This window comes from Megascapheus bottae, chromosome 8 (assembly GCF_031878675.1).
Source record: "Megascapheus bottae isolate mThoBot1 chromosome 8, mThoBot2.hap1, whole genome shotgun sequence".
NCBI lineage: Eukaryota > Metazoa > Chordata > Mammalia > Rodentia > Geomyidae > Megascapheus > Megascapheus bottae.
Window position 1 is genome coordinate 32,491,508 of NC_143516.1, and position 13,216 is coordinate 32,504,723.

Genomic DNA, 13,216 nt, shown 5'->3' on the forward strand with positions numbered 1-13,216 from the left:
CTATGCAATTGGAAAGTGGCCAACTATCAGTGAAACTAAAATTATTGTTGTTACTTACGCTTCATGAAACTACTTTAAATACTGTGTAAACAATTCTTTGCCAAGAAAGGTAAAAAGAACAGCTATTACCACGTCATGATTTAATGTTAGCCCCAAATCCTGGAAAATGGTTTTGATCCACTGACATAAGGTATCTGTTCTTTAGTCCTATGGATCTTCTTTTTGTCCCTCAAGGAATGAATATGCAATTATTCATGCATGCATTTATTCTTCTCCCAGCAGTTCTTGAAATGTATGAGTGTGTTGTGATTTTCTTGTGAATAATTCCAGCAAAACTGCTTGTGTTAGGCTCATATGCTTTTTTTAATGATTGGTTTTCTTTTATTTTTTTAATAGCATAGTAATGAACCAGTAGTGAGGATGTTTGCGGTTGCCAATGGAACACTTCTCTCTTCCCCATAACCCTTGACCACAAATGATCTGGAGAGAGGTGTGAAAGGCAAGACGGAAGCTAAGGTTAGCTCTACCTTCTAGAAATGGCAATGGCTTAGTAACAGAGGACAGGTGGATAGCTTTGCCCCCATGTTTTACCTCAGACAGTGCCACCTAGTGGCAGAAGTATCCATTGTGCAGTAGTTATCCATTGTGCTGCCAGCTGCCATTGGAGAGATAGTCTCTTTCTTAGAGCAATTATTCGCTGAATAATGAATTGCATGCTCAGCCTACTTAATAACAACTATTAGGTTATCTAACACTTTTTAAAGCTTGTTTCCTTTGTTTGGGACAATTAGTTTCAGGAAGGTTACTCTCCATTGTGCAGAGTAACATTTATCCTCTTCTATTCTAAAATGACCCTTCTAGTATTGATCCTGGCCCCAATAATGAAGCTTGATGAACAAGCTCATTTTCATGCCTTTCCAGATTTTTATCTTTTCCACACCATCCCTTTGTCCATCCAGACAGAACATCCTAATTGTACAGCCTGTTCCCAGAGACTTCTTCCTCTGGATCATTCCTTTTCCTTGTGAATCAGACTACTTTAGTGCTTGGAGGTGATTTGTCCTGCTGGCTGAAAAATGATGCAAAATGGTTTGTTGTTTCAGGCATTGATGAAAGGCCATCTGGAAGGGGCAGGGCTTTCCAGCTATATTATATTTTTTGAAAGATTTTAGCAACACTGAGTTTTATTTCATTAACACTGATTTTAGTTTTTGTAATTAATGATTATTGACAGCATAGATAATGAGGGGCAGGGACCCTGCCTAGGTGACCCATAGTGAGATTTCTGTTGATTTTTACTGAAACAAGAAAGATGGAAGAGAAAAAAGATCAATGTCCATAATTATGAGAGCATATTATAAATGTAAGATACTATTTACAAATAAGAAAAGAACTTTGTTGTTTCATACCCCAGACTTGAACTTGAAGGTTCAAACCTTATAAGTGATTTTAGAACACACCATAGAAAGGAGTATTTAATGGAAATGGCCATTTCTTCCTTTCCAAGAACAGCAAATCTATACAATAAAAGTCCTCAACAATATTGAGAAGAGGAGGGGGAATATTTTATAACAGAATTTCTTACCAAGTCATTTATATGTAGTTTAAGTGACAGATTTCATTAAACGAAGATATTCAAAGGCTCTTGAGTACAAGATGTTTTGCTGGGCACTAAAACTAGATGACTGAATCTGATTTCAGCTCTTGTTCTTTCACATAATACTTTTTGTTTTTGTGTGGGTGGGAAATGTTGACAATACAATAAGTTATTGCCTTATTTCTGAATTTTAGATGCTTTTGTGTTTTCCTTAATTCTGATTTTCATGAAACTCAAGTGTTCTTCTATTTTTCTTGCAAGTGTTTTCATTTATTTTGGAAACCTAGTTCTTTCTCTCTCGCTGGAGGAAATAGATCAGATATGTCATATACATTTATTGTTCACGTTGAGCCCCAACCATCTGGAATTATTGGGTATTCGAACACAAGCTGGGCTGAAATTCAAATTGATTTCTTGCATGATCAAAGGGCTTACCAAATCAAATTAAAATTTTCACACGGAGCCAGCCGAGGTGGCTCACTCCTATAATCCTAGCTACTCAGGAGGCTGGGATTTGAGGATCATGGTTCAAAGCCAGCCCAGGCACTAGAGACCATGAGACTCTTATTTCCAATTAACCACTAGAAAACAGGAAGTTGTACTGTTGCTCAAGGGGTAGGATGGTAGCCCTGAACTGTTGAGCTCCACAACCAACCCCCCTCCCCCCAAAAAAAATCACAAGGAAAACTTTTCCACACTGTGACACTGTTTTCAAGTAAATTAGTTATGTTAAGTACATGCTATCTTAACTACCAAAACAGGTCATAATGGTTTTGAATTAGTGTCCTCTACAATATTTTATAAAGGTGGATAACTGTTCCTTTTTTGCTGAAAAATGATTGCTGTCTTTTTTAAAAGTATTTTAAAAGCATGACTCAGACACAGTCATCCTGGCTCATTTCATTTTGGAGGTCATCTTGTGAACACAAATGACAAGCACACATAAATGACATGAGTGTGTGGGCAATCTAATGTACACGTTTTAAGGGTGAAATCAGTTATAGTGGGGGTGTTTTTTTTAAGGATTCTCTCTAGGTTCTGAACAGAAATATGGATACTCTCTGCTAAATAAATGTGTGGCTCTATCAGAAGGTTCACCCTCACTTAGGTTCTGGGATAGCAAGGGCAAGAAATAAAACTTTCCTCTTTATGAGGTACTGTTTCTCAGGGGTAAATTTATATAATCTACATGAGTTTTTAATGTGGACTTGGTTGTAGCTGCAGAGTTTTCTTTGGTACTCGCATAAATAATTAATCTTGTGAATTGCAAACATGTTTAATTTGGCCTTTCAAAACTATCACTCTGAGACCTGCTCGGCCCTTCCTAATTTGGAAATATTTTCTCTCTGGATTTTTGACATGTACCCAGATATTTGGTTTTGTTGCTATTTCTAGCACCCTAAGGGAACTGCTTCCATGGTTGTCATAGTACAGACAAACACACAAGAAAACCAAGAACCCAGTGCTTTCATAAAGCATTTATTTTTTTATTTGAAAACATTATACAGGCATTACATTGCCACAGCCAGTCCATAGGGGAGCATGCAAATATCAAAAAAATGGACAGTTGGTTCAACTTATTGGTGTCAATTTCCTTTTTGGTTCATATTTTCCATTTGTGGTAGCAGGATTAGTGTGCTTTATTATGTGGCTTAACAAGAGAATCCTACCCATGGGGTAAAATCTGTACTGGTAGCTAGCTGGGGACTACTAAGTGGTTACAAATAAAAAATAAACCCCCCAAACAAACAATACTACACGCTTTTCAAAAGGTTAATAGCACAAGTTAGCAATATCTAAACTAAACATTTAAACATTTTCATGGGACACAGTGGTGCACATTTTTCCATTGCTTGGTCTACCTGGATGTGGGTTTGAGGGTTAGAAGTGTCGGGAAGGTAGGACCAAGGCAAGCTCTGTCCACACTGCAACTTTCCATGGAGGAAGGGAGAGCCACCATTTACCTCTCTAGCCCATTTTAGGAAGAGCTGTGTTTGGCTCTTAATCTAATGTCAACCAAATTGTTCAGGTCTTGTTTGTTGAAGAAAAGAGTGGAGGCTTGAAAAGTTGAACATCTTGTTGGTGTCTACTGAGGCTATGAAATCTCAGCACCTAAAACACTAGAGTTACCATTGCCCTGTTTCCATTTTCTACCCCACTCACAAAGGACCAATGTTTTCACTCAGAGAAGAATTTGTACTTCGCTACTTTCTTCCCTCCCCTTAAAGGTGACTCTGGAACCCCTGATCTCGCATAATGGAGGTTTCCAGCCTTTTTAAATGGAGATGAATCAACACAGTGAGATAACTCAGTGACATGAAAGTCTGATTACACGGGTACTAAAACATGAAGGTTTACAGTGAGTTCATCTTGACATTCACACTTGGTTTCCATACAATGGAGTCAATTAAAATGGCCCGTAAGAGAAATTCCAATGGTAACCTTTAGCCATCAGTTGATTGCAAGCTTTCTGGAAATCTTATTTTAAAAAAAATTCCCAGCCCATTGAGTAGACTTAGAAATAGTTTCAGCCACTTGTGTCTCACAAGTGTCTACAAATTAGTGTCATAAAAATGAATCAAAAAGATGAAAAAAACCCATTTGGCTTAAAATAAATACTAGGAATGTAATAAATCAAGCAAATTATGCAAACCAAAGGAATGTAAACACAAAACTAAAACCACAGTCTTTAAAGGTCTTCGGGTTTGAATGGACAAAATATTCCCAGAGAAAGGTATTTAATTGGTTTAAAAGGTAGCAGAGAGCAATATTGGCAAGTTTATTTTGATGTGATATAGTTTTGGCATTGACTTTTTCTCCACACATGAAACAAAACGTATTTTAAAAGAAGCTGAACTGACCATGAAATCTGCATATCGGAGAAGATAGTTTTTCTTCTTCTAGGGCAGAAACACTCATTCTTCATTGAAGGCCAGCAAAACCAATTCAGCAGTGCTGACAGACAGCATGAGTTCCTTTGCTTACCAGCCCCAGGCCTTTCACAGGCCCTGCTCTTTGATTTGTCCTCTAGTTTATATCCTGCTTGTGTTCTGCTTCACTTGCTTGTTTACAGCATACAAATCAGAATGGCCCCATACTTCATAAACATTATCGAAGTCAGCCAAACTTAAGAAGCACTTCATAGACTGACACATAGAATCTATTCTATATTACGGAGGCCTTAATTTTCTGTGTGTTGGTTTTTGTTTTTTTTTTGGCGGCGGGGGCGGGGGAGATAATATATCAGATCTGCAATTGAGTGGCTATCAAAGATGACCCAAATACCAAATTTTTAGTGGTGGTATTTTTATCATTATAAAGTGAGCAGAGCATCTGAACTATTAGAAGGGATTGCTCTACGCTGGCACCTCGACTTGAGGCAGTAGCATCACCAATGATAAATCACAGGAAAGGTAAGTTCTATGCTGATTTTTTATAAAGGTACCATTTAATTAAAATGACAGAGGAGAAGGAGTTTTTCAGTGCTTGGATTTAATTCATATATCACCAGAAAGAAAAGGAAGGTGGAGAGGGGTGCTTTGAAGCGAGGCTAGCGGGAGTCCATAAAAATTTAAAAACATACATAACCTTAAATGCAAATGAAAGTATTTCTGTGTTTTCCCATAAAGCCACAGAAATGGAACAGTCCTTATCCTGTAATTACAGGGACTTGATTAGCAGTCACGTGGCACAACAGAAAGGCAATGGCCTAGAGTAATTAGAGATCGAAATATAAAAAAGGCCAAAATGTTTGTCTTATATCTATTCCTAGAATAGAGAATTCAATGGTCAGTTGCCCCTTCCCATAAGGGTCACAGCACAAAATACTTCTTGAGCAGGCAGTCCAGTATCTAACAGAGGAAGCCACTAGACTCCGGGTTCCCTAGGGTGAGGGCACTTCTCACGGGTGAAGCCCCTGGGACACACTTTACTCACATAGTCTGTCCCCCCACCCCCAAATAATAATAATAATAAAGTGTGATTCTTAAAAAGTGACTTGCCATAAAAAAGTGAGCTTTATGCTATGTGTGGATCTGGCAATACTGCCCTCCAGGAGTACAAAACCATCTCCTAAAAGATGAATAACAGTAACAATAATAATAGAAACCATAATGACAGGAATACTTGCTTTTGATTTAAAAATGTTCACAGTAACTGATGTGGGAGGGGGGCTCCTGATCACCAGCTGGGCTTCCCTCCCAGCAGGGTCAGGCGGGTCGCAGCCTGTGTCTCCAGTGAGCTTTACTTGGTTCCTCTTACCATCGTTCAGAGCATCTGCTACCTTGCAGTCCTCCTGTGTAAACTGCACCTAGTAAATACCTTTCTCTATGTACAATACAGAGATGATGGGCAAACACAGGGCCCCTGAGTTTATGCTCAGCGGGCAGGGCAGGATTCATCCTAGGCCACACGAACGTGGGGCTCCTCTTCCGTCTCCTGGCCCAGGCTGGTGTAGGTGACTGAAGGCTCCACCTGAGCTGTGGTTGGTAAGTCCACAACAGGTCCTGAAGGATTGCGGAACTGCTTGTACACTCTGGGGTCCTGCGCTATGTACGTGGAGGTGGATGAGTAGAGCACGAGTCCGATGAGGATGGTGAAGAAAGACAGGAGATAAAGTCCGGAAAACTGGAAAAAAAAGAAAAAAAAACACAACAGGGAGTGACTGAGCAGGAAAGAGGCCTGGGCAGGCAGGTGGAGCTGCTTGCTTTGGAAACACACAGCTTGATCAGGTGATTATATGCTTGGTAGAGACTGAATTTTCTCTTCCTTAACTGCCTTGGTCTTATTGATTCTCCTTATCTTCTTATGTGTATAACTAGAGAAACACTTAGCTAATTGTCCTTGACTTGCCAATTTGAGTATCTAATAGGTTGAGAGGGCTAGTTAAACACAAATTAAAAAAGAAATCTCCAGCCATGTGGCGTCATTAAACCCAGGGGAAATATAGATATTCCATTTACAGTAGTGATAAAAACACAACGAACCCCTTGTGACAACTGCAGCAGGACACCATCATTTTACCTTAACCTAACACAGGCACTATTTGTTTTTCCAAGGGGAAACTGGTATTAAGCCTGGAGGCCACCTTTCCAAGATTAGCTTATCCTTGGATAGAAAGAAAGAATACAACATCCCTTCCTTACTCATTAAAATCCAAAGCAAACAAAGATATTCTTACAGCATTCTGCTTCCTAAACTATTTGCCTGACAGCTGAGAGAGAGAGAGAGAGAGAGAGAGAGAGAGAGAGAGAGAGAGAGAGAGAGAGAGAGAGAGAGAGAGAGAGAGAGGAGAGAGAGGAGAGAGAGAAAGAGACAGAGAGAGAATGGGGAATGGCAGGGTATTAGTTTATACCAGTCCCAAGAATTTCCATACATTTTTTAGAAAGTATTCTGAGCATCTTAGATAGCTATACTGGAAGTAGTTATGTGACAGGGTAAGGGTAGAGGGTAGGGAAAGGGTAAGGAAAAAAGATGAAAGCTGCTATTTCTCTTGTTTCACTCATTCATTCATTTAGTCAGTCAATCTCTCACTACATTCAGCAGTTTTGCACAAGGCCTTTTCGGTATCAAACAGTGAGCTCAGGCAAGAGAAATGGAAAAACATAGCTGGTCCCTACTATCCAACACTTAATAGTCTTGATGGAGAAACAAAAGCATAAACAGAAACAATATGATGTATCCCACATCTCCTTTCAGCCAGTAGCAGCTCTCCCAGGCTTGTTTACATCCTAACATCTACAGGATATAATAGATCAATTTTATTAAAAAGAAAAGAGAACAGGAAATTCCACAGATATTACAAAGTCATTTGCAATGCTCTAAAAAAAAATTGAGGAGCCAGGAGTTTTACCTAGTGGTAGAGTGCTTGCCTAGCATGCACAAAGCCCTGAGTTTGATTGCTTGGTAGCACATTCACAGAAAAAGCTGGAAGTGGTGCTGTGGTTAATGTGGTAGAATGCTAGCCTTGAGAGAGCTCAAAGACAGTGCCCAGGCCCTGAGTTCAAGCCCCAGGACTGGCAAAATAAATAAACAAACAACAAAATGTGTTATTTTTTTTTAATTGAAAGAAGATGGCTGTCATTGGTAGCTTGATAATAGGAAAGGCACTCTCAAAAAATAACTCATAGAAAAGATATCCCTGTGGTTAAAAGTCCCTGTCATAGTGTCCCTCCCTCCTTCCCTCCCTCTCTCTCTCTCTTTGTCTCTCTCCATCTCTCTCTTCTGAAGCAGCAAGGTGGTTGGTTATGACTAAAGGTGATTACTTTTCACATTCAAACCAAATGATAATACTTGGTCAGATGAATTTATGTTCTACACAGCTTGTAACATGTTCACTTAATTAGCTTGAAATAGTTCTTTCACCTTTCCCAATGAAAAGTATTGTGCCCTGTTCTTTGATACATGTGTTGGTAAAATAAAATAGGAAGGAAAGGAGACTGTTAACTCAGTATTATAAATTACAACTTCATGAAACATATTTAACCTCATATTTGCTTGAAATTCTACGCTCCAGAGCGTGTAGCTCTGACACTTTAGCTGAGACAATGGTGCATGAAATGAGTTTGTTCCTTTCTCTTTTGAGACTCCATTCAGGTGTCTTCTGTCTCAGGAGAAAAACCTCGCATGTTTGAGGTGTGAGTACCTATCTTGCTGAAGGTGGAGGGAGGGAGGTTAAGAGTGAGCCCAGTCATACTATTCTTGGGCATCTATCCAGAGCAAGCTACAGTAAGGATGCTGGCACATCCATCCTCATGGCTGCACTATGCATAACAGCCAACTTGTGGAAACAGTCCAGATGCCCTACAACAGATGAGTGGATCAAGAAAATGCCTTACTTATACACAATGGAATTTTCTCATCTATTAGAACAACATTCCATCATTTGCAGGGAAATGAATGGACCTAGACCAAATCATGTGAAGTGGTGCCAGGCTCAGAGAAACAAATGGCATGTTTTCTTTCATGTGTGGAAGCTAGATCTGCACTACAACTAGGCATAATCACATATGCAGGGCTGATGCGTTTCCAGGCAAACCAACTGGCTAAAGGAGGCAATATGTAGGGGAGGAATCCAAAGGCATAACACGCCTGAAGAACTAATATACTGTTTATTAAAAGGCAATACCAGGAAAGTGGAAACATGATTGGGGGGTGGGCAAAGGGGAAGAACAGGAATGGAGGGAGGAAGGGTGAGCAAATGTAGCTATTGTACACAGTGTATGTACATTGTGTAAAAAATGTATGTAACTTGTAGGTAGGGACAGGAGGGGGAAAATGGGAGAGAGTGACCAAAGGGGTTACATTATCAAAAACCATTGTACTCGCAACCTGCCTTATAAAATTGCAAAGCCTTTGTACAATTATTTAATGACATAATTTTTAAAAAGAACAGGGCTGAAAACTAAAGTTGAATCCGTCTTTGTCACCTTCCACTAGGATTAACTACAAATGGATCAAAGACTTCGAGGTAAAAGCTGATACACTGAAAACTTTCCAAGAAAGAATAGGAGATACACTAGGTGTCCTTGGCACAGGTCGAAACTTTCTTAATAAGGACCAAGAAACACAATAAATCAGAGAAAGGCTAGATAAGTGGGACTGCATTAAACTGCAGAGCTTCTGTATGGCAAAGGACATAGCTAGCAAATTAACTAGAAAGCTTACAGAGTGGGAGAAGATCTTCACTAACCATACAACGGACAAAGGCCTCATATCTACAATATATCAACAACTCAAAAAATTGAATCACTCTAAAATTAATCTCCAAAGAAACAACTATCCCATTAAAAGATGGGCCAAAGACTTAAAGAGAGTCTTCTCTGAAGAAGAAATAAAAATGGCCTATAGACACATGAAATGCTCAACATCTCTGGCCATAAAAGAAATGCAAATCAAAACAACTTTAAGATTCCACCTCACTCCAGTTAGAATGGCCAGGATCAAGAAATGACAACAGATGCTGGAGGGGATGTGGCCAGGAGGGACCACTACTACACTGTTAGTGGGAGTGCAAACTATTCAACCACTATGGAAAGCACTTAGTCAAAAGACTAAGCATAGAACTCTCCTATAACCCAGAAATTTCACTACTTGGTATTTACTCAATGGTCCAGAAACAAGGACATACTAAATCCAGTAGCACAATAATGTTCATTGCAGCACTATTTACCATAGCAAAAATATGGAACCAACCCAGATATCCCTCAGTTGATGAATGGATCAACAAGATGTGGTATTTATACACAATGGAATTCTATGCTGCCGTCAGAAAGAACATTGCCCCATTTGTAAGGAAATGGAAAGACTTAGAAAAAAACATATTAAGTGAAGTAAGCCAGACTCAAAGGAACATAGGCTCAATGGTTTCCCTCATTTGTCATAATCAGTAGAAACCTTGAGCTCTCCTAGCAGAGATTTACAATAGAGCAAAACCTAGATACATAAGGCCATACAGTATGACGCTAAATGAAAGGACCTCTAGGATATAGAAACAAAAGCCATATAATGAGTGATTGTTGTCCTTAATGTACTATGTTATCTCTCATCTCTTTTGCTGTCCCTTGGTTATCTCATATTGTTACAATATTTCACCTTGTTATCTGGTATATTTTATATATGCTTATTGGTTATTTGAAATAGGATAGGGAAGGGGGAAAATCAAGATGAGTGGGGGGAGGGGGAAAGGGAAATGGGGACCAAGACATGAGAAAGGGTGTCAGTATTTGTGAAGTAATGCACCTTCTATCTGGTGAATATAATGTAACCTTTCTATTAATTACAATAAAAAATATATGAAGAAAAAAAAGAATACACCTATAAAAAGAAAAGATCAGGGTTTTGCAGTTGCCACTGCCTTCTATCCAATGAACTGTACTTAACTCCTAGCTCTACTTCTTTCTAGTTCTAATTCAGGTAATGCTAAGCAACATACAGAGAATATATAAGTTGCAGGGCACTTATATTCTATCTTGTAGTAAGCATTCAATTGTTATCAATTTTACTGTTATTATTGCTTTTGTATACCTAAAAGAATCAATACTTTTCTTGTATATGGAATCATAAATGGAGTGATAAATCCACTCCAAAGCATTTTCTTTGGACATGGGTTCAGAATAGCAAAGTATAATGTATTCCTAATTTGTTTCTATTTAATTCATACAGGATTTAAACTAAAGTTGATCAAAAGATAGATAGCATGGGATAGAAGCATCTTGGATGTCACTCAAAACATTTTATTAATAAATGGTAGAGAAAGTTTTCATTTTCTTTGAAACGAAGCAGTCAGGCAAGCACTAGAATTAATCAAGATAAATACTGAATGTTATACATGATGACAGAAAGATTTGATTTATTTTTAAAAGCAAGAAAATGTTTCATAATTTCCTCCTTTTAACTTAATAGAAAAAATAAATTGAATCAGGGTTATCTGATAGAACAACAGCCAATTCTGGAGGCTGCACTTACCTTGTGGGGCACCTGTTTTAAAGACCAATCAATCCAAAAAGATGTGTGTGCAGTCAAAGCTACTTACTTTGGTAATTGTAAAGAACTACCTATTTCTCTTTTCCTAAGCAGAGAAAAGAGGACCATTTCCAGAACACTCAGTGAGGACTGAAAGGACCCTCTGTCAGATATGTTTCAGACAAAAACTTGTTGAATCCACTACAGAGAAGATTTCTGTCCTAACAGTTATCTGTGGTTTCCCCATAGCCAACCACAGAATTCAGGATATGCTGTATGTTCTGTGCTGCAGACTTGCAATCGCCTGCATTTTGTTTGCTTTGTGGCTTAGGAAAAGCCACAAAGTTGTAGTTTGTGTTATCTTGTTGCTGTCCTTTCCTGTCTCCAGGAGTCTGTGGAAAGGGGTTAGGAAAATTCAATGATCAGAAATCTTATGTGTTACTTTAAAGAAAAATTGACTCAGTCTAGCTTTTGATGACTTACCTGCAATCCAAGCTGATAGGTTGAGAGTCTGTGAGACTCTTATTGCCACTAAAACTAATCCTCTGAAAGCCAGAAACAGAGTGGTTCAACTGATACAGAGCCAGCCTTGAGCAAAAGAAAGCTTTGGGGCAGCACCTAGGCCCCGAGGCCAAGCCCAAGGACCAGAATTATACACTCACAAAAGTTGACTAAGATGCAAGCTACTACATAGACTATAATGTCTTTGGAAGCCAATAGCAAAACTCTTTAATTTCCAATGAGGGATTAAGCCTAAAAGTTAGATAGCATATCAGTATGATTGCTATGTAGCTGCTATGACATTCAATATATCATTAAGGACAGACAAAATTTTCATTTTATTTTTGGCATTAAATACCTTAGTTGAATATTAGTAAACTCATGACTTTATGGACTTAAATTCAGACAAATAGAAAGATCATATAATTGGAAGTCATTTCAAAGTACATTTATAAATATATCAACTGAGAGGACAGTTTTTCAAGGGCAGCTTTCTTCTCCTTGCATGACAGATAACAGCAGATAGCCGAAGAGGATGTAAGCAATCCCTGAAGAGTTCAAGTGAATGAGCAAGACATCTTGATGTAAGCTCTCTGTTACTGAATCTACCCACTAGGCATTTGTCACAGAGGACTAACTTCTCTCCTGGTAATTGCACCTTAAAATAGAGCCTTTAGGGTATATGCTTCTGCATAGAACAGATTCCTGATGTTAGACTTGGATCATTTTTTACTAAATAACTGCTTATACTGACTAATGATGATTAATTGTTGATTTGGTGGTAATAAAAATTTCTCAAAGAGATGTATGAGTTATTATAGTAAAAACAATTCTATGGAACAAAAAGAATCTTTGTTATTCAAGAGAGGCAGAAAGATTATAAAAGGGTAGCTGGTAAGGTTTCTTGGGAAAGAGGTGGTGGTTACTGGGAAATGAAATTCCTAGACTTATATGAAAAAAAAAGAGATGTGGTATGTGTGTGTGTATGCGTGTGTGTGTGTGTGTGGGCGCGCGCATGGCTCCATTTGATCTGAGCTTGCTGTTTCCATTTGGAAACACAAAGATGGTAACAAGTTGAAAGGTTTCCTGGAACTGCATAAGGAGGTCGCACAGAAATAAAATCAAGGATATTTCTATGAGTTCTTAGACATGGGTTTTTGATGCTAAAGTATTTCGTGTACTTAATGGAAATGTGGCTATGATAAAAAAAATTTCCTGTCTAGTTTTATTACTCAGTTTCTAAGAGGAAACCGATACAGTTTAATCTGCCTATTTTTAACTCTGGCAGAAAACATCTGTGAAGGTAAAGTCCGGGAATTTACTGACTCACAGAGTGCTTCAGAAATCAATGCACAGGTAAGGAGACTTATCTACGGCAGTGACTGATCATTTTCAAGGTTATGCAACAGAGGCTGGAAACTATTGGTTCAAGAGCTGCTGGGAAGAATTTCCATAAAAAGAAATTGTCCTTCTAATTATACCAAGCAATTAATCCTGGATAAAAAGTAGACTTTTAAATCAGTGACTAAATAAAATAAAATGTCAATTAAAAGAGTGGCACATTACTTAAGTCTGAGCATTGCTGTAGTAAAGATCTCTTGATCTACTGAGTTCTCATATTATAAGGACTGAAGGGCAGATCCTCTGACAAGTCTT

General features: G+C 38.5%; 1 protein-coding gene across 1 annotated transcript in view; it reads right to left on the minus strand.

Annotated features, from left to right (window-relative positions):
- Positions 1-3,063: 3,063 nt before the first annotated feature.
- Positions 3,064-13,216, minus strand: part of Slc35f1 (solute carrier family 35 member F1) — a 355,340-nt gene continuing 345,187 nt past the window's right edge. The window contains exon 8 of the mRNA XM_090338222.1: positions 3,064-6,223. Within this exon, the coding sequence (XP_090194348.1) occupies positions 5,999-6,223 (225 nt within the window). The 3' untranslated portion in view covers positions 3,064-5,998. The remainder of the gene's footprint in view (positions 6,224-13,216) is intronic.